The sequence below is a fragment of the Mesoplodon mirus genome (assembly GCF_964341445.2).
Source record: "Mesoplodon mirus genome assembly, chromosome: 17".
Taxonomy (NCBI): domain Eukaryota; kingdom Metazoa; phylum Chordata; class Mammalia; order Artiodactyla; family Ziphiidae; genus Mesoplodon; species Mesoplodon mirus.
In genome coordinates this window covers 15147580-15173415 of record NC_138993.1, presented here as the reverse complement: position 1 = coordinate 15173415, position 25836 = coordinate 15147580, and the positions used below count along the sequence as shown (strand labels likewise).

The following is a 25836-nucleotide window of genomic DNA, read 5'->3' as shown; positions in this document are numbered from 1 at the left end:
TTTCATGAGGAAGTCACTTGTCTCCAGTTATTGTTTCTTGGAGACATCTAACTCTTACAAAACATGCTGTGGTGTTTGAGTGGGTTTAGTTTTTTAAGAATTTTGCCCCCCAAAAAGAGCCACAGAAAACCAAAGAATACACTGTATCAATTCTCTTCTGCAATTGTTTTAGAGAAATTTGCTCTATTGTTAAAGTTGTCCTGCTTTCTATGATAACACTATCTGTTAAATGAAGCTGCCAGAATCACCATCAGCTAAACTACCAAAATGAGTCAGCTAACTTTATTTTTAACTGCTTTTTAATTGCCTGCTGAGACTATCAAGCATAATGTAAGAGGATTTTTAAAGCCTTTATAGCAATGTTTTGGTATATCAGGCCATATAAAAAGGTGCATCAATGGTTCAGAATTCTCAAGTCATTTCCATGAATTTTTCCTTTTAAAACTCAGCTGTAGGGCATGGATAAGTAATAAATCCCTGAGATTGGAGACTTTTCCTAAATTCTTGCTATGACGTTCCATGGATGTTATACATACTATCTCTGAATCCACAAAGAATCAGTTGGATTTGGGCAACCGGTGTGCAAAACATTTGAACATGAAGGAGCCATAGCAGGATTTAGAACAAATATCAGTGATTTAGAAATCATGTGTTTACCTAAGCTGAAGTCATTCGTATAGTAACAAAGACCTACCCACGAGGTTGTACCGATGTCAAAGAACAAACATTTCATCCCTGTTTCAAAGCACTTTAAGACATTATTTTAATCCTTACAATACCTCTTTGAGGTATGTAGGTGGCAAGTAATATCAAGACAAAATTTCAAAATGCAGAATAAATTGAACACTACCTAGGGAATAAAAGAACTTCAGTTGATCGTGCTTTGTTGATTTTCTGCTTTTCTTGGAAGACCCATTGGTGATTTCATTTCATCATATTTTGCAGGGAGGGCCAACATCACAGCATACTTGATAAAACAGCTACTGTGATGTAGCCACTGTGTTTCCAGAGCTTTCTACTCACACTATAGCCTTGGCTGGAGATGAGCGAGGGACACACGTGATTTGCTTTCCTATCCAGGTGGAGGCATTCTGCTCCTTTCTCCACCCTACTTCCCCAGGCCTTGTCGGTCTGTGTCTGCAATAAGAAGTAAAGCATCAAATCAAGTATCAAATATACAACTATTGAAGAAAAGAGATAATATAGTTGGATTATTATACTGATTTTACTTGACTATCATACAAAATTATGATCATCTGCTGACTCTCACCACTGGATGCACTGGCTAATTAAAACTAGGACATCTCCTGAGCATGGGAAAGCATGGAGGGGTGATTTTCCTTTCGTGATTCATTGGCAATTTAAACTGACTGAAAGGAAGGTAGCCACAGATAAGCTCTTCTGACTAAGAGCCTGTGGGTCTTCTGACTGTAGTCTGTGGGTCGTAGAGGCTGCCAATAGGTCTCTGTGACGGGAAGCTGAAGACAGGAGAACACAGCCTAAACGCTTAGCTGAAGGGTGTTTTATTCATGCGTTTTATGAAAACTGGGGGCATTAAGATCGGAACCCATCCCCTTCCCAAAGTAAGTTTTTCTAAAGGTGCTTTACAAATATTCCTGATATTTTATGCTCACCTGGTGGTGGAGAGGGCACTTTCCAATTCACTTTGAGGTGGAGGAACACAAGGGTTTTGTTTGTTTTGCTCTTAATTTTGTTTACTGTCTCATGAAAGTAAACCTTATGGCTTTGATCAATACCCAGCACGTTCAGCAATAGAGCTGGATTCAGTAGTGCTGGAATAACGTAAGGTCCCTCATTTGAATTGTAAAATATATGTTCACTTGTTCTAAGCTAAATCTGAGCTTCTGAAACTCATATGAGGAATGGCTTTTAGATAAAGATCCAAAGCTAACCACTTTCTTTGGTAGGGACAGAGCTCAGTAGAGCCGGTGAACTTGGTTTGATGTGCTTTATTGAGGATAAGGAGGGCTTCGGAAAGAGTTCCCGATGAGCCCACCTTTCTGGAAGGGCAGGTTGCTCTTACTGTAGAGGTCTGAGGCTGTCTGTTCAGATAAGCAAGTGCTAATGGCTTGAAATCCCCGACGTCATTTGTGTTATACAAATGCAAACGTCAGCATTATTATTGTCATTTATATTCTATCTCTAGGCTTCTTTCATTAACATAAACTAAACTGGTTTCAGGCAGAGCTGATTGCTGACAAAGATCCCTCCACCTCCCAAAATGTTCCAATGTCAATTTTCTGGAAAAAGAACTGAATCATCAAATTAACCTCTGGTTAATTTCTAGGGCTCTAGAAAAATCCCAACATTTCACAGAGGCAGAAGGTCTGTTAACCAGGAGATGAGCTCTGTATTTTGATAACAGTAGGGTCAAGTCTGATTACAATTACATAAGCTTCTAAAGTGCAACATTAAGTAAGTTTCTTAGCTCTCTGTACCTCAGTTTCAATTTCTGTAAAATATGAATCATTATAATTCCTACATTATTGGTTGGCTTTGAGGACTGATTCAGATAATAGCTATATAGTGCTTAGTCCATAATTACTGTTGAAAAATGGTAGTTTTTATTAACACTGGGGCCTAAAGAAAATGTGTATATTCTGCTTCTGAGTAAAAAGTGATTTATGGCTTAGAAATGAAAACATTTTGAAACGAGAGATATATATTTATATTTATCAATATACATATCCTCTTGTTTCAGATGATATAAAAATCTGAAAAATAGGAGGGCGAGATCTCACCAAGCCTAGTCTCGGATTGTGGGAAGAGTTTTTCCAGGTTGTAATCTTCTGGAGTGCAGGCATGCAATGTAGCTGTCAAATGTTCTATTTTCAGTTCGTTGTTCAAACACAAAATTATTTAAAGTATATAACGGCATCATATGAGACAAATCAGTTTTTTCCTCCAGCATGGTATCAGTGATCAGCTAACTGGAAGTTCCATTTTAAAATGTTAAACCTTAGAATATAGAATATTTCAATGTGTTTTAAAGGCTGTATTTACCACAAAATAAAAACCTGGTATTCCAGAGAAGTACTCACTATTCATCTATGTTTACTCTCTGGCATAGCAGACTTTGCATATGGGTGGGCTGTGTTGAGTCAGCCAAATCTGAAATTTGATAAACTCTTACCTCCTGTTTTTACACCATAACTGACACAGTCAGTGACTATACATGTCATATTAAAAACACATGTACTCTGACTATACAGTCATTACCTCTTGTTATTGATTTTTATCAACAAATGACAAGCAACATGGTTAGTTACTATAAAATGCTGTTTCTTCTTCCTTCATTCTTTCATTACTGTCGTGGACTCCCAGGGGTTTACAGTCACATTTGACGCCCTTTCTGTACTGTAATGTTATGGAAATAGGGCAATTTGATTGGAAAAAACTGATTATAGTAAAACAGCAATTAATTCTTACCACTTAACTTGAACATTCATACATGTTAGTTTTCCAAGTAAATAAGTAGAACGCCTTGTTAAACTTCCTTTCTGCCAAAAATGTACTACCATCTGTGATCTACATGGCAGCTTTTTCTTATTTAATACATATGTCCCCCCTTTTTTGGGAAGCATGTTAAGAGCTTTAATATGACATGAAACAGAAATAAAATAGTGAAAACACATTGTGTTTCAAGCATGAGTGCAAAATTCAGATTTGTGATATTCAAAGAATTTGGGATTTCATGTGCCATCCATTAATTTTTATGGCAACTCTCAGTCCTTAATGTTAGAAAAAAATTTAATTGTAATGTGCAGGCAGTTTGGAGTTTGGGAGAGTAATTTTATTGTCTCAAAGATAGTTAAAGACCTAGTGTTTAAAATAGGCTGAATTTCATTAAATAGTCTGAAAACCTCCAGTTAGAAAGGTGAAGTGAAAAGCAATGCAATACAAAGAAAGAGTTTTGGCCTGAATGCCAGGAGGTCTGAATCCTGGCCCAGCTCTTCACTAACTGTACAGCCTCGGGCAAATGACTTAACTTCTCATTGTCTGTTTTCTTACCTGTAAAACCAGGGGTTTGTGTGAGACCTGTAAAGATCACCTATAAATCCATCACCCAGATGTAACCACTGCCAAAATTTTTTAGCTGACAGTGGTACCTCCAACCTTTTAAATATTGTATCACCAGCATTGTCGCAATGCCATTACGTATGCTTGGTCCACTTTATTTTAAATGACTATATATGATTCTACCTTACAGGCATTTAACCATTCTCTGTTGTTGGTCATTTAGATCATCTCCAAATACATTTTTAGTATTGTTGTAGGGACCCACAGGTAGTCTCTCACTAACACTTAAAGCAAAGGAATAGAGTTTATCGAAGCTGACACACATCTTCATAGCACAATAGAAAATGTTGGATCTCTGGTTTATGATTTGCCCAATGCTTCTCTCCAGTTACAGATTAGTAAGCATCATCTTTATTTGTGATAGACAAATAATCTGACATATCCCATGTCTTTTGTCCATTTGGAGCAAGATCATCCCAATCCCAAGGCCTGGTGGCCAGAGCTCATACTCCCAACCCCTGCAGACATTCATTTATTCAGCTTTTCTACCTCATCTTATTATTTTTCTTCAAAATGGTGACTATGATAATACATCAATTCTTTTCTGCCTTAGCATTCCTTGTATCTATCAAATACTTTTTTTGTGTAATTCCTTCAAATAAATATTGTCAATATGCATTCCTGATTATTTAAAGAGTGACATAGTCTTAATTCTGACATCAAATATCATATAAAGGAAAATAAGCTACTTATGACCTCAAGGAATTTGCCATCAAAACAATGTACTCTGAAACAAAAAAAGAAAAACCAATGTACTGTGTGATGCATGGCACCTGGCCTGTACATAGGAGGTGCTCCACAAGTATTTGCTGAATGAATGACAAAATCCGAAGGAAATTACCCCTCGAGAAAAATAAATGGCTACTTCTGATATTGCTATAACTACCACTTGATAGGCCAGGTTTCACGACACTGGTTTAAGAAGCTGAAGCTGTGTTGTTTCATATCATTATTTTGTATGGGCAAGTTGAAGAAAGCCTGTTTTAGCTTGACAGCAATACCTCCTCATGATTTAGACAAAATATTGGAAATGGGCAGTTCTGGGGAAGGGAAGGTGGAGTATGAAGTTAAGTGCTGTGACTGAAGAATAAGCATCCAGGCTTTTTACTCATTAACTTGGACTTAAGTTACCTATTTTTTGATAGGTAAGAATTTAAACCAGAGATCAGTGTGTTGGTGGTGAGGGGTAAATATAGAAATTTCTGCCTGGGAATTGATCAAAGGGAACCATCCCTCAGTCTTCCTGTCAAGGATGATGTAATAATTACCCTGAAAAGAGGCAGAGGAAAGAATACCACACTGGTTTGTGAGATGGGCTTTGTGAGGCTAAACTTCCTTTTTCATTTTAATTGTCCTTACCTGACAAAATGAAACATTTTTCTTCCCAATTTGGCCACATGAACCGATGATAATGATTCACACTTACTTACTAATCAGTGAGAATCATTAGAAAAACCCTTCTAAGCAAACAGCTACCACAAAAAAAATACTGAAGGAGAAAAGAAATAAACCTTTTTCTCTTAAGCAGAACTAGTGTCAACCTAAATCCTTTGCCATGCTTCAAAGAAAACGTTTACATTTTTTGACTAAAAAAACCCCAAACCACTTCTTTTGTCATCTTTTTATTATCTTACTATCACTATCATTTTTGTGTGTGTGTCTGCTTTTAAAAAATCTTTTAAATCAAAACTTCCAGCTCAGTGGAGTTAATCTAAGTAAAATTACTAAAATCTGTGGGATTGGCTGGAGAGAAATGCACCCCAGTTTGATCGTGGTTATCGCATATTGGGATTACAGGGTATTTATAATTCTCTATCTGTGTGTTGAGAAGATTATGGATGGGAAAGCAAGAAATTGAAGCTCTAGTTCTAACAGCACCATTGTTATTTGTGTGAACTCGGGCAAATCGGTTAGCTTCTCTGTGCCTCGTTTTCCTTACCTATAAATTAAAGGGACCACCAGGATGACCTCCAGGTTTACTTGCAACTTTATCATTCTCTAGATCTAGCTGAAAAGAAAGTTCAGCTTGATACAGCCCTTAGGGAGGGCAATTCGGCAGTGTCTCAAAATTACAAATGCATTTAACTGCTGACCCAGTGATCTCTTCTGGAAATTCCTCCTATAGACATGCTTACACATATGCAAAATGAGTTATATAAGGTTAGTCACTACAGAAGGGCTTGTGACCGCTAAGGAGTAGAAACAAGCCAAATGTCCACCAGCTTGTATGAGTAGATTGATACATACCACGGTATTTTAGGCAGCTATAAGAACCTTTAAATATATATTTTTAATTTTTTGGAACCGCGTGTCAGGGACATTGGTGCTCGTAGGTAGTCTGGGCCTGCTTCAAGTCAAAATTTCAAAAAAGACCAAACAAAAGCAAATGTGTCACTTACAGAAACAATTAGGTAGGATAGCTCAGAAGATTTCAAGGATCTGGGGAGAAAGTTTGTAAGAAAACCCTCTTAACCAGATACTCTCCTCCAACTGAGGCCGTGAAAAACCGGAATTGAAATGAAGGCAAGGCCAAATTTGCAGCTGGCTTCCTTTGCCAAGAATGACCCACGAGGGCACCGCCTATTCGCAGGGTGCGGCCGTCTGAATGGGGGCTGCCCCTGCAGAGTGCAGTGGCAAAGGTTGAGGGAAGCAGTAGTTCTACATTACGGCCTTCCTTTCAGCTCGTCTGGGTTACTGAGGTCCCCAGAGGCGGGCAGAGGAGGCCCGAACAGTCCAAATTTGATAGTAAACGCAGAGACCGCAAAACGAGGGTGGGAACCAACCCTAGCTTCCATCTATCAGGCTCACAACCTCCACCCTGCCCCCTTATCACTGGGAAGCTGTTGTGATAAGCGGATTATGAAGAAATAGGAGTTTGGACGAGTGAGAATGTCAAGGAGGAATAAATCTTTCAGTTTTTTCAAACTTTTGTAAACGAGGCCTCATTTTCTTTAGATGCCACTTTTTCAACTGAAGAACCACCTGTCAGAAAAAGGGATTTTTTTTTGGAATTGGGAGCTGTCATTTTGGACAAGATATTTTAAACCCTATGGTCAATCTTCCATCTTGAGTGATCCCATCCCTCTGAAAGGAAATGCCTTCCATATTCCTCCTAAAAAAAAAAAAAAAAAAAAGGCAAAAGAAAACAAAACTTGACGACTGTTTCTTCTGCTCCCTGAGACACAAGGGCCATTGTCTTCTTACCTTTTGCCCCACCGATCTCTGCAGGACGTCCTGGACCTGGAACCCAGATGGGGAAAGGTGGGGTGGGTTGATGGACGCACGGGGCAAGCGGCCTAAAGGAACACCTGGGAGTGGGGCAGGGCTGCACCCCAAGGCTTTGGTCCTCTCCCCTCTTCCATTTCCACTTCTCAACACCTCAGCACTTCCATTCTAAATAGCAAAGAAATGGCAAGCAAACAGTTAAACTTAATTAGGGTGAGTAATAAAGTGACAAGGCGCTCACTAAATGCTCCCCTCTGACCCCTTCCCCGTCGCCGCGGACTGACTCAGTGGACAGAGTCTGAGATTCCCGCCCAAGGGAAGAGGGCACGGGGATGAGAATGCCTTTGGGCCCGAGGGTGCGTGTGAGGTAGGACCATCTTCGGCCCGCGCCAAGCCCCCTTCTCTCATTTCTAGTTAAGTCAAGAATGGAATGAACCCGGCTGGTGGCTGCTGGGCTGGACAACTGGCCCCCGTCTACACCAACCGCAGAGCCTCAACCCGCGGGTGCGGACAGGTGGGTTCCCGGCGCGGAAGCTGCAGCGACTGCGTCCTCCGCGCGGACTTGACCGTCAGAGCCCCTGCCCCGGGGGGCGTGTGCGGCTCGCGCGGGGGCCGGAGGACTCGACACGTCGCAGGGAAAGGAAAACAAAACAAAACAAAAACAAAACCCACCGACTTCCCCACGTTTCTCTGCAAAGAAATCGTAGGCAGAGTCGAGAGGGGGCGATTGAGCAGAATGCAGCGAGGCCGCCTCCGCCCGCCCGCCCACCCAGCGCCCCCGGAGCGCTGAGCGTCCCCGGCCTCCGCCCGGCCCGGCTTTGGGCCCCGAGCGGAGGTCGAGGCGAAGCGAGCGACTCGTTCCACTCGGGCTTCCCGAGTACTCTCTGCTCCTCAGTAGTAAACAAAGTGTCGCCGTCGCCTCCACGTTGGTTTTCCTCATAGCAATCAAAACACTGAGAGGGCGAGAGACTCACAGAAACACTCGAGAATTACCAGAAAATAATAACAGAGAGCTTAAAAAAAAGAGAGTGAGAGAGCGAGACTGTGCGTGTGTGTGTGTGTGAGGGAGAGAAAAACACCCCACTACCCCCCACCAACCCACTGCGGCCTCCCGGTGGAAAACCGGGCCCCGCCCAGGCCGGCGTCCACTGGCTGCCTGGGCGGAGCCGCCGCGCGCTCATTGGTCGCTCGGGCTGTCAGTCAGGGGCGGGCCGGCGCGCGCGCCGCCGCGGGCGGGGGACGGCGGCAGATCCAGTAAGTCGGGCGGCAGCGTAGTTGCTGCAGCTGCCGCCGTCTCCGCCACATTCAACAGGCAGCAGCGCCACGGTCGCGCAGCCCGGGAGAGTGAACGGTCCGCGGCGTCCGTCCGTCCGTCCTTCGTTCTGCGGGCCGTGTCAGCAGGAGCGCGACGCCGGCGCTGCCGGGGCCCGGCGACTCTGGCCTGCCGTCCCGTCCGTGCAGCGGACCCGGAGGAGCCTAGATGTTGATGGACCTGTGAAGTTAAGTTCTGGGCTCGCGCTTCCACTCTGCCGCCGCGCCTTCCTCCGGGTTTCCGTCCGCTCGCGGCACCGACATCAACCCCCGCCCGCCCCCCGCCCCCGGCCCCGGCAAATCTCGGACCGGCTCTTCTTGCTGTCTCCCCTCGGCCCCCGGTGCTGCGCTCTCTCACTTCTTGGCAGTCCCGCGGCTGGGGGAGGGGCGGGGGTCACCATGGCCGAAGCGCCCCAGGTGGTGGAGATCGACCCGGACTTCGAGCCGCTGCCCCGGCCGCGCTCGTGCACCTGGCCGCTACCCAGGCCGGAGTTTAGCCAGTCCAACTCGGCCACCTCCAGCCCGGCGCCGTCGGGCGGCGCGGCCGCGAACCCCGACGCCGCCGCGGGCCTGCCCTCGGCCTCGGCGGCCGCTGTCAGCGCCGACTTCATGAGCAACCTGAGCCTGCTGGAGGAGAGCGGGGACTTCCAGCAGGCGCCCGGCTCCGTGGCGGCGGCGGCAGCGGCAGCCGCGGTGGCGGCGGCGGCGGCCGCAGCTGCCGCCACCGGGGGGCTGTGCGGGGACTTTCAGGGCCCGGAGGCGGGCTGCCTGCACCCGGCGCCGCCGCAGCCCCCGCCGCCCGGGCCGCTGTCGCAGCACCCGCCCGTGCCCCCCGCCGCCGCCGCCGGACCGCTAGCGGGGCAGCCGCGCAAGAGCAGCTCGTCCCGCCGCAACGCCTGGGGCAACCTGTCCTACGCCGACCTCATCACTAAGGCCATCGAGAGCTCGGCCGAGAAGCGGCTCACGTTGTCGCAGATTTATGAGTGGATGGTCAAGAGCGTGCCCTACTTCAAGGATAAGGGCGACAGCAACAGCTCGGCTGGCTGGAAGGTGAGTGGCTTCGGGGCTAACGGCCGGAGCGGGAGGGGGGCTCGGGCAGCCTGCCTGCCTCCTCCTGAGGTCGCGGTGGGGCAGATGAGGGGGCGGCTGGGCAAGTTTGCTTGGCCTGAAAGTGCAGAGCACGCGGTCAGTGCGTGAAGGGAGCGGGCGAGAAGCGGCAGGGGTGGGTCGTGGGCTTGTCCCGGACCCGTCGGGGGACCGGAGTAAGTGTCTCTGCGCGCGCTCTAGTGAGAGTTGGAGCGGGACGGGGAAGGGGCTCGTTGAGACCTAAGGGAGTGAAAAAAGTACGCCAAGAAGTGGACCTCTGAGCGGGCAGAAAAGTTCGCTAGTGGAAGGAAAGGGGGTTTCACTGGGAGCTGCTCCGCCACGGCCCGCGCGGACTCGTGCAGCTGCTCCTTTTCTTCCAGGACCTCGGGGGTGAGGGCGGCTCTCCTTCGCCCCCGCGGCGCGCGTCCTCCTAGCCCCGGGACGCCCCGCGGAGCCGTTTCCGCCGCGCTGGGCTGGGGAGAGCGCGGCGAGGGGCCTCGGAGCCCCGCCGCCGGGGGACGGGGCTGCAGGTGGAGGGGACAGGCAGGGCGCGAGCCGGGAGGCCCGTCGGGGATGGCCGCGCAGATTTTGGAGGCCGGTGTGCATTTTGTTTTGTTTTGATTTTATTCGAAGTGGCCTCGAGTGCGGGGGGCCGGGAGCGCCCATCCCGAGGTAGCGCCTCCGACACGTGCGAAGGGACGGCCACCGCCTGCGGAGCGCCGGCGCCCGGCCGCGCGGGGCGAGCTAAAGTTCAAGTGTGACCCTCGGCGGGGGCGGGAGCTGGCGACGGCGAGGGAGGGGCAGCGGGCGCAGGAAGCGAGTGCCTTTAAAGGGCCAGCGCGCCCTGGCCTTGTGTGCCTCCGGGCCCTGCCGCGGCGCCGCGCGGCCAGTTCTTATCTGCGCCGGGAGGTACCCCCAAACTTGGCCTCGCCCAAGGTTCAAGGTCTTTAATTAGGCGAGGAGAGGACCCCCCCCCCGATGACCAGGGCCGAGGGCGTGTATATTCTCTTGCTTTGCCACCTCAGTGCCATCGAGGTACGGATCCGAGGGGCAAGGCGGGGTGCTTTGACACTAGTGTTTTGGGGGAGTTGGAGTGGAGGTTCGAATCTAGGGAACCGTAGGGAACTCCTGCCTGCATGGAGGCCTGTAGAGGAGGTGCCTCGCCCTTTTTGCCTTTCTGAGAGAGAGAGACAGACCCGAGGAGAGACTCTGTGTGGGCAGGCACGTCCCTACCCCGAGGTGGAGAAGGCCCTGGGGCCCTCGGGAGGTCAGGCTCGGGGCTGGGGGTGCGGAGGCTTACGGGCCGTGCGTTCGCACTGCGGCTGCCAGAAGCTGCCAGTTTCTCACTGTCACAGGTGGAAGGATCGATGCGAAGGTTCTCTAGTTGAGCTAAACTCCTTCCTTACCCCTCATCTGGACTGTACAACATAATCCAGATTTTCCTTTGCTGCGCACTTGTTACACCAAGGTGGTTTTACATACACTGTCATCTTTGTGGTTAATGTGTGTAAAAACGGTTAAGTTAATCACATCGTATTAAAGTTCCTGGAGAAGGAGTCAGGATCTTATTTTTTCCAAAGTGTATTTTAGAGTAAAGGCATCACTTATAACCTCATTACTAGGCATTACATGCAATTTTACCAAGTGCTTCAAAAAGGTAAAGTGCCTCCTTACTTTAAGCTAGGTATATACTCTTTTAAGTCAGAAAATCGGGGTTGCCTGGCAAATCCAATTTTACTTTAACATTTGAATTTAAGTACTTGACTGACTTGTTTATTTATCAATCCTACTTGAGCTGTTACAAAGCATTTGCTGTTAAAAAAACACTTTTTTGTTGTTGTTGGGCATTCAAAGTACAGTATGTACTTACACCTTTTCTCATGTCCTTGGAAATGGATACAGCCTGCTTCAGCTTGCTGGAGTGGCTTTCTTTAAAGATAGGGAAAGGCAGAGTTTGGGGATTATTTTTAGTTTTGCCTCTCAAATGGCCTTAAGTCAAGGTATTCTTAAACTATTGTAGGAATATAACTTAAACGTTTAAGCTTTAGTGCTTTTTATAAAGATAGATTCTAAGGCCAAATCCCCCCCCGCCGGCCATTTTTATTAGGTTCTTTACCTGTTCTAATTTTTTCCCCAAATGCAATTGTAATTTTTTTTAAAAAAATTACTGGTCAGAGCTAGAAGATCTATTAAATGTTAGTGAGAATTGTCTGTCCAGAATTGGAGGCCAGGTAGCAGCTCCCAGTGGAAACCTAGTGGAGCTTTGGGAGAGAGCAGGCTGCCATTCTCAAGTGAGGAAATGTTTCAGGTGCAATCAGAGTCAGTTGGTGCAAGTCAGATTACAGCAAGCGCATTTTCACTTTGAGTAAAAGGGTATTTTAAGAAGAAAAGAAACAACCTGAAGTGTTTCTAACCCATAGCTAGTCTTCTGGTTGGAGTTTTCATAAAAATGAGTTACTTGTTAAAACGAAGTTTCACTCTCAGATCTGAAAAACTTGCTTGTTTTAAACATTCATAAAAAGGAGAAATTTTACTATGACTTTTAGCTTAAAAAAAATTCAGTTCTAAAATGCAAATCGACCAAAACTTAACTGTTTGAGGACTGAGGAGAGGCTGCTTTGGAACTAAATTATTTCCTGTGATTTACTACAGGGAATTAGACTGAATCTTTAAGTAAATATAGTTTCTTGTGCTTTACTTCCTGGGGCCTGCCTGAGAATTTGAAAGTCATTTGCATGGGACAAAATAGTTGGAAAACTGTTAAAAAGTTCAAAACCTTTTAGTTCCTTCAACACTGGTAGTATTTGTGGAGTATGCATTTTGTATTTGTAGGAATGGTATGTTAAATCTGCTTTACAGTTGGTTAGAACTGTCATAAGGTTACACACAAAGTGGAAGCTGAGACTTTTGGAAATCCCGGGATCTTTTAAACCATGTACAGTACTTATACATAGTGAAACTTCATTTCCGTGACCTGTTATTTTTTCCCCCCCCTGTATAGAAAGCTTTCTAGAGCTTGGGAAGTAATATTGTGAGCTCTGGCTCTGTGTTTTGTGTTTTTGTTTTTTTTAATAGTTGTTTTGAGTTGACTCTTGTTTTTTGCTTTGAAATTATTTGGAACACAATGTAGATTAAAAGAATGCTTCAACAGTAAGACTTAACACTTGTTAAAATTTTAAATTGTTTTATTATGAGATATCACAGATATTCTTTATTTTGGAATAAGGTTTCTTTAATTTGGTCTGTGAACTGAGAGTGCATTTCCTCGTATTTAAAAATTCATGTCTATTCTATTATTAGGGTTTGCAACCTGCAGGTGAGTAATTTAGCCACAGAGGTTCCATGGCAGGGATGATGGCTGCTTTCTTGCTGCACTGTCACGTTTGACAGAGTCCTGGTGAGGATTACTGAAATCACCTTACAGAAAACCTTTTTTACAGTTGGGTGAAAATGTCAATATATGTATTTGGGGAAAGGAGCATGAGGAAAGAGAATTGGGAAAGGACATAATACAGCGAAGTATGCTCTAAGGCTGAAAGTTATGTGGGACTGATGTGACCATGTCTCATGCCTGAGATATTTTGTTCAGAAATTCCCAAATCGTTGTCAAATATGAATACCTTAATTGCTCCTCATAAGAACTTTATTTTTATTTTACTTTCGGTCTTCTGGCACATCCTTGGGGAGATGTGGCAGGAGGGGTGGCTTCTATTTTTGAATGATACTCAGCTTTGTTTTTCTTTTTTTAAAGTGGCAGACATTTGAATACTGGAAAGAAGGCATTTTTAATTCTCATGTAAACTTCAAAAAAGGTTAAAGTTTGTTGAGACACCCCCTTCCCCTCATTACTGAAAGGCCATGACGTTGGCAATGGACACAAATATCGCCAGCTATCATGAGCTGCACAGGGGTCTTCTAAGTGGATGTATGAAATGGGGAGGGAGGAGCGAATACTCAGTGGTTGGTTAGAATCCCTAATAGGGTGCCAACTTTTTGCTCGCCCTTTCGCTGTAACCTCTTCATCCAAGCTTCTAAACTGCAATTCTGTGTGACTTCCTAAGAGAACATCTGTCGGTATTGGCCTGGAATTTCTTTGGGAAGCCCTAACTATTTGCATTTTTCTGGAACGCTCTGCCCTTGGAAACTACCCAGTACCCTGGCATCATGGGAATTGACTGCCAGTTTTTTTTGTCTTTGTGTGCCATCACTTTGGGGCTTCCTGGAATCCTCTCAGAAAGGCAGTGTAAACCCCATGGTGATGCGAGAGAGCAAAGGAGTTTGCAGTTGTGCTCTGCATGGAATGAGCAGAGTGGGTTCAGCCCTGCTTCTCTGCACCTCAGGACTTGCCTTGGCCTTCATAGTAACAAGTTGCAGAGACTTGCCCCCGCGCCTTGGGTCAGATGACCACCTTTTCTTGGTGCACACAAAATTCTGAAGTTGATGCAGTTGTTCCTCAGTTGTGAACCAGAGAAGACCAGATGAACTTGAAAGTGTTTATTTTGGTGTCTGAGGGGTAAAGGCTTGTATTCCAACGGATACGCTGTATGCGAACGTACAGTGTATACATACAATGCACAGTAAGGTGTAGGAGGAGTCCCCCTTTTTGCTAATTCCTGATAAGGACCAACAACACTCAAGTCAGTGGCACAGAACTTCCTTACAGAGTATTACTACTTTTTTTTTTATTGGGGTCTTCTATAGAGCATAAGAAACATGCCAATGAATAATTGAACATTATTGGTTTCATATGGTTCAACCTTTAAGGAGAACTTTTTTTTCACTGGCATCCCAGTTTACTCCACTCAGTCTGCCTATGGTTTATTGACTTGTGGGTTAAGCAGTGCAAATAATGAATCTTGCCTTCCTTACCCCTTCCCCCCTGGCTCTTTTATCCGTCCTCATACAGCTTTGATATAACCAAAAGAAAAGAAAAGAAAAGCAAGCTAGTTTTGATATTGGGCCACGTAACATTGAAAAGCTAGATCTGCAACGTTTTTCAGTTTATTTAGTGAATTTTCACCTTAAAGCATTACTTAAATAAGGACATAAATTCAACTTGTGTCCTTTTTTTTCAGGCCATATACCTTATAGAAAAAAAAAATGACAGAGCTGCGTGATGAGCTTCTGTAGCCCCCATGTCTGGGTTTCTGATGATTGCCGAAGCTGCACTCTTTATGGTCTGAGTTCTTCTCTTTTCTCAGTTCTCCCTTGACCTCTCTGTAGAAATCCTTTCTTACCTTGGGCTCAGTTACATTGTACTGTCCTGATCCTTGCCCGCATTCTGGCTTCTCCTCCAGTTGGTTCATTTTTCCTTCTATGCTCAATTGTAAGTATGCCTAGGACTAGGTGTAGACTTATTTTGATTCTTTCCTAGATAACTTACCCCTTTATTGTCCAAGTCTCCAATTAAGGCCATAAATGTCTCACTTTCACCTCCAATTCGACATGTCTAAACCCAAGCATACTATATTTCGTATTCCTCTCAGATGAGGTTCCCATCTTGAGTTCCCTGATTTGGTTAATGGTCTTTAGCCCTTTCCCTCATTTTCACTCCTGGATGTCCTCTTCAGCACTTTCTTCTCATGGTGTTAGTGTCCCCAAGTCTGTTAGCTCTTCTTTCTCAGGGTCTCTTGAGACTTTCACTTCCCAGCTTCTAACCACTTCCCGGGTTAACTCTTATATCAGTCCCAGTCCATCCTATCCCCAGGACTTGGAGCATCCTGTGCGTCTACTGGAGCTTCCACAAATTTTCCTTAGTCTGCAAGGTTCAAGTAAGTTCCATCAACTTTCAACCTTGGCTTGTGTCTGAAGGCATTTTCGATTCTCTGAGTGAATGCCCGGTAACCTCTTAATTCCTGCTGCTGCGTACTTTTTTTTTTTTTTTTTTTTTTTTTGGTACGTGGGCCTCTCACTGTTGTGGCCTCTCCTGTTGCGGAGCACAGGCTCCGGACGCGCAGGCTCAGAGGCCATGGCTCACGGGTCCAGCCGCTCCGCGGCATGTGGGATCTTCCCAGACCGGGGCACGAACCAGTGTCCCCTGCATCGGCAGGCGGACTCTCAACCACTGCGCCACCAGGGAAGCCCAAGCCCTGCGTATTTTAATTTAACTTTAACATCTGCATGTTTTTGGCAGATCAGTTTTATTGTAAATACATGGGTGGAAAAAATGTTTTCTTGAAACATGGATCTTTTATGTTTCAGCTTCCTCTGTGTTCAAGATGCTTACATTCTGACATAGGGAATATAGCCAATATTTTATAATAACTATAAATGGAGTATAACCTTTAAAAATTGTGAATCACTGTATTGTATGCCTGTAGGTTATAACTTACATGATATTGTACATCAATTATACTTCAGTAAAAAAGATCACATTCTGTAATACTTGAGGATAATTTTATTAGTAGTATTACTAAAGAACAGTGATTATTTTCAGTCTATAGTCAAAGTATTTCCTTCCCATTTGTTGAATGATTATTGTGTATAAGTAGTATTAGATGCATTTGAATGATAGAAAAATGATTCAAGTGTGGATCCTGTAGGGAGATTAGATGTGACACATAGTAACTATGATACATGGTAGCATGGTTAAGTGCCTTCGAGAAAAATGGAGTTCTGGGTTGGCCATTTAGGTGGGCCTTGAAAATGGGATGTTATTCTCCCAGGATTTCATTATAAAATATTTCAAACGTTCAGCAGAGTTGGAAGAATTCTCACCTGAACACCCATATACCTACCACTTAGTTTCTACTTCTGCCATTTTATTATACTTGCTTTATCATATGTTTAGCCATTGGCACATCCATCTTCCCATCAATACCCTTAGTTTTTAACATTTATTTTTGGAATGATGGAATGACATTCATAAAGGCATGAAAATAGGGGAAACAGTTTCTCTGAGTGATGGATGTATGCAACACACAGAAGGTTTGAAAAGTGTAGGAAGGAGAGTTTCTATTGTCAGACTGAACTTGGACTTTATATACATTATGAAAATAAAATTGCATTATAGACCAAGTTTTTCTATGAGATTGTATGTTTGTTTTTGTAATACAAGAAATTATGAAAATAGGATTATATTTTTAGTTTTTTAAATGCAGTTTCTCAGAAACGTGTTCATGTGTAAAATATAGAGCATGGAATGCAGTGTAAAGACAATGTGCTGCATTTGATTTAAAACTGATACACAGAATTTGGTAATGCAGGGAACAGATTATGTAATTGACAACGCGACTAGTAGACATTTATAAAATGTTTAGATTTTTGCTTGGTCTGTTCCTTAAAATCAACTTTCACGCCCGGTGTCCTGGGGGCAGAGTGATTCAAACAAAGAAGGATCACTATTGATCGCAATTCTTACTGTTTTTTTTTAAGTGAGAAATCTTGAAGTTGAAGTTAGCAACCTTTAAATATACTTAGGGCAATTATGAGTGAAAGTTATATTGACTTGAAAAGATGCTTTACAATTTAAATGTCAGTTCTCATGTTGTATTAGCTAAATATTAGATATCCTTGATAGCTTTCTCATTGTATTATATCTTTACCCACTAACCCAAGTACAGGATGAAGAAGGTTATAATGAGATGTTTCAACAGATCCAGAGGAGGTTAAATTTGGATAGGCTAAACCCAAAATTGATGCCAAGCAGATAGACATAACTGCATGTATTCAGAATACTTGGAATGAGTCGGATTAGCTTTCGGTGAACTAAAAGGTTTAAACAAAAACTCTACTGTGGCACATCAAAAGGCAGAAATACAGATTTATTAAAACTTATTAGCCATTTTAGAAATGACGGGTGTTGAAGAAATGTAGGAAGCTATTTTACTAGTGTAAATAGTAAAATAGCAGATAGCACTTTTTTCAGAAGATACCCTGCTGTGGGGAGGGGGACAGTGAAGCAAAAATAGACTGCAAAACTCACCACTTTGAGGTTTTGTTAAATGAGTAAGTTACCTTCCACATGGATGAAACGGCTTTCAAAGCACGCCAGGCCATCACAGTTGCGTGACTGCTAATGATGTCAGGGTAAACTAGTCAAACGCAGGTAGGAAACAATATGGCACTGGCCAATCTAATTTTTTCCCGCTATTAATGTTTGTAGATTGAGTGAGGGTCAAAATTGCAGGCTGTGCCTTTGGTCTTTTCATTCCATAAGTAGAGAGAGATGTAAAACATCTTCATTCTTCAGCGTGAGGGGTTTTACCTCCCTCTGGGAGGAAGTCAGAAGCAGTGTAGAGATGTGTGGGAGGATAGGTCATTTCTTCCGAGGTAGCCCCATTCCTGCTGACACTAAGTCAAATGAGTTCTTTAACTCTTAGTGATCGTGGGTGGCACTACCATCTTTTGAGAAGAGAATGTCACCTCTGAAGCATGTGGCCCACTGGTCTATACTGTGCACCTGTGACCTGGGCTGTGCTCTTACCTGCAACAAGCCCTGCCCCTCTTATTTACACCCCTGCTAGCCACACGCATGGAAATCCCAAGGCTGCCACCTTGTTTGATTGTGACTTGGTTCTGAAAATCTCGGTGTAGATCTTTGACCTAAAAAGAAAATCTTTTTCTGCCTTGATTAATTTTCCCCCTAGATGATATTTGTGTTAATTACAGTGTCATTCTTTGTGTGGCTTAAGTTACAGAGGTGATCGTAATACTAAACTCCATGACCTTAACAGCTCTGGAGATGCTGCCCAGCTCACCTGATTAAAAGCAAAACTGTAACGAGAGAGAGGGTGGGAAGAGCCAGTGACCTGTGTCCATTTGTTTTTCCTCTGTTTAAGTCAAACAGATATTTCTCAGTTGCCTTTCCTCCCAAATCTAGAAAATGGGTCATGGTTTTGTGAATCTCTCCTTTTGTTATATTAGAGATTTGCTAAGAATCAGGGTTGAGAAAAAATGTTTTTCTGTTTACAGCCATGATCCCGAAGTTGTTACACAGCTGCCTTTGCACTGCTAATGAGGGGCCTGGTTTGCTGAGTTAAAACTTTGAAAGTAGCTAAAGGAACCTGGCTTCAGGAAGGGGGAGGGGACCTCGGGGTTGCGTTTTGTACCTGCAGTAAAAAAGTCTCAAAGAGCATGATTAGCCCCCTCAGTCTTATTTGGACTCAAGCCAAGAGAGAGGCCTAGTGAAGGAAGGAGGGAGAGGAGAACCAGTTTGGGTTTTGTGGGAAGGTCTGGAGGCACTTAGCACCTTCTAGCACTGCCCCCCACCCCCAAATCAGTTTTTCTATTTTAGTTAGAAAGTTAGTGCTTTTCCTCCACTAGTATCGTGTCTCAGAAGCCCACCATGCAGGTGGCTTGAGGGGAGACCCATCTTGTCCGAGTTGAAAATGCCTGCACACAGAATTGGGGGTGGGGGCGGTATCTTTGCAGTGGTGTTTGAGGGTAAGAGTGAAAAGGGTCTGTCTGAAAAGAAATGCATTTGAATTTCAAGTCCAATTTGGAGAGAGAAATTATGATTGAGTTACATAATTCCTAGACTTGTAAATATTGTGTATCCTTCAAAGCTTGAAAACAAAATAACCACATAAATATCTGGAAATGGTCTATATAAGTAAATATATCATACCTCAGACAGTTTGGTTGCTTGGAAGCTAGGTCAAAGGAAATGGTTTGCATATGGTTTAGCTAGAGGCTCTTATTTTGGCAGATTCTTGAGGCAGTGTATTTTACTGTACTGCTATTTTGACATGAACTTTTTCACTTGTTAAGTGTAGGGTTGCATCAAGATAGGTGCATTGGAGATGTAGCTTCTTTATTCTGTGATGCTTAATTTGCGGAATCATCAATTTGTCACACCAGTGAGTGTTCCTTGTCAAGTTTCAGCCCGCCAAACTGTGATTTGAATACTGGAGAAACCCAGCTACCTTAAGGCAGGCGTTACATCACCTGTCTGTTCTGCAGGGCCAGCTCTGAAGGGGTCGGAGGGGAGGTAGTTGCAGAGGGGAACTTGTTGAACTTGTAAGTATCAACGGAGGTTGTTTGTGTACCTGGTACCTCACTGGTTTGGTTGCATCTCTCTAAATTTGAATGTAAACGTATTTTCTCTGGATGGGTAGATATGCATGCCATCATGAAATTTACATGCAATGAATGTGAAAGCTTCCTGTGGACCATCCTACTGAGAGACCTTTTTGTAATCTGTGTGACTGTATTGGTCTCTCTCCTTCAGCCTTTTGGAATTTAACTTTCTCTTTAGTGGCCCATTATGACATTTGCATACATTGAATGTGAAAGATTCCTCCTATACGCTCACTCTCTTCTGTTACCTGTGTGCCCAGAGGATTTCTTGACCCTTTTAGAATTCATGAAATAGAATTACTTATGGAGGGCCTGGATTTATATTTACTGTATACATTTGCGTTAACGTGCAGCCTTTCCGATTGTGATCTAATACTGATTTTAAACACAGTATTTGATGGCTTTACATTTTAGAAGAGGTCACCATAATGGTTTTTATTGCTGTTTTTGTTATCTTCTGAAATACGTGGGATAATTTAAAACGTAATGCTAAAGAAATTTTTTTAGGGTTAAAAATTCCTATAATTAGGCATGTTTTGATGCGATTTACATCCTCTTTTTTGCTTCTGTAGTGGATACTTCCCCAGCTGTGACCGCATTGCTCTGTAGTAGTCCTGTATTATTATATTCCAATATTTCTGAGGTGCTTCCTTAAGGTGCTTTATGTTTCTTGAAATGCCATTTTGACGCCTTTGATAATTATACTGAGAACATATTTTTAAAACGCAGAAGTCACATTAAAATTTTGTAAGAATGATTGTCAAAAGCTTCAAGAATTACTCTCCCCACACTTGAGTGTTCAGGCGGGTCCTTGTGTTGGAGGACTAGTGCCACCCGCCACCCCCCCACTGTCTGTCACCAGCCTTTCAGAGATGCTTTCAGAGACTGCCCTTCTTCACGATCTTTTTAGCCTGAATTTCTCACTGTGGTGTCTAACTCAGAAGTAAATATCCTTGAAGTGATCTGTTCAGCCTAGTTGTTACAAGCCATTTAGTGAGTAGCTTGAATATTAAAGTTTGTGCCGTTGCATTCCTTAGTGTGACTGCTTTATTTTGAGCTAAAGGGTGGATAGAGAATAAAATGGAGAGAATATTGATACTGATACAACCCATATTTACGCTGCGTGTTTTTTCCCCACGAACAATGGGAGGGTGCATGTTTGAAGTCAGTCAGTTTCAGAACTTACCTTTCGATTGCATGCCTTATAAATTGTATTTCTAAGAAAAAAATGAAAAATACTGGTTATTGTGCCGTGTGCTCCCGTTGAATAATGTAAATGATCTTGGGTTATACCGCATGCTGAATGTATTCCTAGAAGGAATTCCTGCTTAATCTCCTTTGTGATGAAATTATGGAGACATTTTACTCAAAGACAAGCTGTTGATGGCTATGTTCTTAGACTAACCATTATTTCCGCCTGTATTTATATATAAAAGCCAAGGAGAGAAAAGGGAAAACACGTTCAATCCTGGAAGTCTTGAGCTGAGATCCATTCCACTTCGATTGACAACTCAGGGCCTGCAATTAAGCCTCATTTACACTCCCCACCTCCATTTGTGTTTCAAATAACTCTCTTAAAAGAGTCCTGGAAGGAAGAATTAATGAAGTCAGAGGATAACATGAAAACTTAAAACATTTCAGAGGGATTCCTTTCATGACTAAATTCTTTGTGATCCTTAACTGTGTGAATACCCCTGGGATTGGAAATGGAGACACGCCCCTCCCTTTAATCACGTGCCCCATTAAGCTCGTTTCTGGGTGGCTTGCTGAGACTGTTTCAGGGACTCACTTAAAAAAATGACATTGAATTTTATTAAGCAAGCATTCAAGTCCACCACCTGCCTTTTGCACAAAAGCTCACCTCTCCTGGTGAGCTATCCTTGCTCCCCTGGGCTGCTGTCTTGTTACACAGGCCTGAAACAAGGTAGCAGCCAGCTTTCTGCAGACCTGCACAACGGCACATCACCACCTCACGGCCCACCAATAAGAGCGTAATGACTTGTTAGACCACATTTACTGTGCAGATGAACTTGAATGTCATTAGGACAGCACACCCCTTTAGGCTTAAAAACGTTTGAATTTAATGTCCCTTCTGTCTTTCATCAGGTTATAGCTTCTGGATTTATAGTTACTCATTCTGGCTGTAATTATATTAGTAGTATTTTTGTTTGGCCAAATATGAGGCATGACCTTTGCCATCCTACTTGGCTATGCTTGGGAATTTGACATCCTTCAATTTAGATGGAATTCCCTTGCTTTGTTTCCTGTGATAGTGTGGGGAATACTCGTTTTGGCTTTTTCAACAGAAGTGGAGGAAGACAGGAAAAAAGTAGAATTGGAACGCACAAAGAGAGTATTAATTTTTTCTGCTGGGCGTGGTTCACTTGGCATGCTTTTTATTAGGAGTCTGAGCCTACGAAAGGAGTTAATGCAGAATACTCGGAAAATGCTATACTCATCCCTAGTTTTATTTTCTCTGATCTGGATTTAAATTTATCACTGGTTTGACATTTTAGGGTCTTTGAACTATTTTTCATTTAAGTACACTTGGCAAAAAGGACTAAAATTCTTATGTTTTTGTGATGTCTTTACCAGTCCTAAGTATGCCATCAACTGCAAAGAAAACTGCAAAGGGGGAACATATTTGCACCTCTCTCTGAGGGGGGAGTGTTTTGCTGCTACTGACTAAAAGTTTACATGTGTGATTCTGTTTCCTGAATGTAGTCAAAACCGCCGTCAAAAATTATCCCCTTTGAATTGTCATGAAGTTTTAGTATCTAAAATTTGGTGAAGTGGAGAGAAAAGTTGAAGCCAGAGTTTTACGATGTTTTCCTTTTAAAAGTTGCAAAAGTCACCTTTTGCTTTAAGTGCTTTAAACAGAAAATCATCCTCCGTGTCCCCTGCCTCCCAATAACCCATTAATAGGCTTGCTTTTGTGTTAATTTTCTCATTTCCCATCTAAGGTTAATATCCGGGGTAGGTTAGTTAGCAGTGTACATTGTAGGGGGAGTCTATCTGTTCTGTTCTCAATTATCCAGTAAATGAAGAATGCCCGTGCAGCCTTCTGAGCTTTTGAGGGCACACATCCAAATGCCTGTATTAAAAGGGCACTTCTTTTTGATTATCTCCTACCCCCGCTCCCTACTTTTTCATCTCCTCTTTGCTTTCCTTCTCATTTTCAGCCCCCTCATTTATTTGTTTTGAATACATTTCTCCAACTTATTAATGTAAATTAGGTGAGATCTTTCTTTAAAGGTTGTTGCTGGTTACTGGTGTGTTTTACTTCATTACAGCTACCCGATTGTATTTTCCACTGCCATTGGAAATGGTCATTAAATTATTAATAGATCTGATCCCATTAAGAAGTATTTACAAGGAGATTTCTGTCTGACAAGTTGTCTGTATAGGAGTTATCTTTAAGTTGTTGGCATTCCCATTTATCTCCTAGTTCTTGGGTTTTGGCTCGAGGCCTTTAAAATTTACTGAACTGTGTGTAAGAGAAGGTATGAGGAATCATGAAGTTTTTAGTTGAACAAATTTTAAAACTGCTTGGTGTAGGAGCCTCTGCTTGGCCACTTGGAGATTCTGAGAATCACTACCTCGCACGCTGCTGAAAAGTTTATTTCTATATCGAGCCTATGTATTCACGTGTAATTCCCTTCCTCCCTGCCCCCCGCTTGCTTCTGGATTTTGGAGCTACATTGAATTAGCTTAATGTATTTCCCCTTCAAGTACCTGAAGCCAATTCCCATAATTATTCTTTTCCCAGCTTACCAGTCCTAACTCCTTAATAAACCCTTCCAGGGACTTAAGATTTCTGTACCTTGTCGAAACACAGAACCCCAAACCCAGTTGTCTGTGGATGGGGAATGACCAGTGAAGTACACGGCGGGGCTGGTAGTGCCCTTGTCCAGGGACAGCATGCTTCTGGTAGGGTGGCTTGAGAAAGCCTGTGCTAGCTTTTGGATGCTGTGTCACCCTTTGGCATAGAACAGAGGTAAAAGAACAGGGCCAAGAGGCCTGTGGATTCTCGTCGGTGTTTGGTTAGGATGGTGGTCCTGTGATTCAGGTGAACAAGCTACAAGTCCCACATTAAGCAAGGCGTATAAAGAGAAAATCCTCGAGGAGGAGAGTAACTGAGGGGAAGAAGCTGAATGGAAGAACTCAGTGTATTTTAACCTTTTAAGTGAAATATCTGTTAGTATGTGTTTGCCTGTCTTGAAAGTTTTTTTTTTTTTTTTTTTTTTTTTTTAACTAACTTCAGTTTGTACTGGTAAGTAGGCAGGGTTTTGAAAGGAAGGAAACAGCTTTTGGGATGTGGGCTAGTCCAAACGTATAGATGTAAATTTCCACTGAATCTGCACCACCAAATCCATCCCATTCAGTGATGTGTAGTGAACCTATATTTGACTTTTGGGAAGAGAGAACCACACCAAGGTGCAAGATGTGAGTAATCATAGCCATATCGGTGTTATGCTAGGTGTATATTGTCATCAGCTCTTCTTATTGAGCTAAAGTGTGTCTTCGAGCTTTTCAGTGGTGAATCTTGAACTTTGTCTTTAGCCATAGTCTGGATTAGTAAAGTCTGCAACCTTCCTGCTCCATCTGTGTTAAATGTGGAAATTACTAATATTGAGATGGGTGGTGTTGGTTGATTTCACATTCTGAAGTTTTAAATTTTAATTTCTGGCCTAGAGAATATGAAGCCATAGGCTGGAGAAGTCTCTGCATTAGTAAAAGCAATTAAAATCTCAGGGTTGTATGGTTTTTGTGCTTTAATGAGGAGAGAGAATGCCGCCCCTGTGTTTTGGGTGAGTAATTCCATAGATAGACATTTTATCTATTGATTACAGAGATTTGACCCAGTCAAACGAGGCTTTATGGGGTTGGGATCTGCAATACTAAGGATGCTAAGTTCCTGTAAACCACTTAGGAAGCTCCTGAGCCAATACTGTATGTGTGACCTGGTGCATCCATCACGTACAGATCTTTTTATTTATTTATTTTATTTATTTTATTTATTTTTTTAAGGGCTTCAAATGCTTGGCTTATTTATTTATTTATTTATTTATTTTTGGCTGTGTTGGGTCTTTGTTTCTGCACGAGGGCTTTCTCTAGTTGCAGCAAGTGGGGGCCACTCTTCATCGCGGTGCGCGGGCCTCTCACTATCGCGGCCTCTCTTGTTGCGGAGCACAGGCTCCAGACGCGCAGGCTCAGTAGTTGTGGCTCACGGGCCTAGTTGCTCCGTGGCATGTGGGATCTTCCCAGACCAGGGCTCGAACTCGTGTGCCCTGCATTAGCAGGCAGAGTCTCAACCACTGCGCCACCAGGGAAGCCCGTACAGATCTTTTTACATCATGAGTGCTTCTCTGGGTCCATTGGATTTGATGCTCACCCTTATCACTGCCTTCTCATTGGTCCTCCCAGTAACTTTTCCTTTTCTGTTCAAGGCAGCAGAGTTCCCACTCCTTGTCAGTCCGAATGGAAAGTTTGCTTACCTGGCTCCACTTGGGGTCAGCCAAGGTGGGAGAGGAACACTAGTCCTGTTTTAATCACAGATTGTTAGGAATAATTGGCTAGCCGGTGCCAGTGTCTACAAAACATGCTTAGATCCATGGTTAGATATCTTTTCTCACACGCCTGGGAGGATGCCCTTAGATCACCAGGGTGTTTGAGAATCGATGTTGGGGTCATTTTAGAGCTATAAGAATTCCCTCTAGCATTTGCTTTTTGTAATGCCCTCATGAGCCTAGCCCAGATCTGTGATTTTTCAGTAAATATTAGGAGTCCTGGATTTTGTTTCTAGATTGGTAACCTGATAATTCATATTTAGACAAGTCACATCACTGCTGTGTTAGCTTCTTTATCTGTAAGATGGGGTTAATGATACCACTGGGGAGTGCCTGTAGAGCAGGTTGAGGCCCTCAGAGCAGGGAGCTATGTAATTAGGCCGCGTTGTACATTTTAGTTTTAGCCAAGATACTTGGGCTTAAAATTCAGAGTAGCTGAGAGTCTGGGGCTTTCATTTTTTGTTTCTGGGCTTCTTGATTATATAAAATACGTTTAGGTAAAAAACAGAATAGAACCAAAGAA

General features: G+C 43.5%; 1 protein-coding gene and 1 long non-coding RNA gene across 2 annotated transcripts in view; one reads left to right on the top strand and one right to left on the bottom strand.

Annotated features, from left to right (window-relative positions):
• Positions 1-396: 396 nt before the first annotated feature.
• LOC309792563 lies at positions 397-8397 on the bottom strand. The gene is made up of 3 exons (XR_014291735.1): positions 7999-8397; positions 7306-7494; positions 397-1137 (listed from the first exon to the last, which is right to left on the bottom strand). It is a non-coding gene; the product is annotated as an uncharacterized lncRNA (long non-coding RNA).
• A 180-nt stretch (positions 8398-8577) lies between these two features.
• Positions 8578-25836, top strand: part of FOXO1 (forkhead box O1) — a 92301-nt gene continuing 75042 nt past the window's right edge. Inside the window, exon 1 of the mRNA XM_082602519.1 lies at positions 8578-9687. Within this exon, the coding sequence (XP_082458645.1) occupies positions 9037-9687 (651 nt within the window). The 5' untranslated portion in view covers positions 8578-9036. The remainder of the gene's footprint in view (positions 9688-25836) is intronic.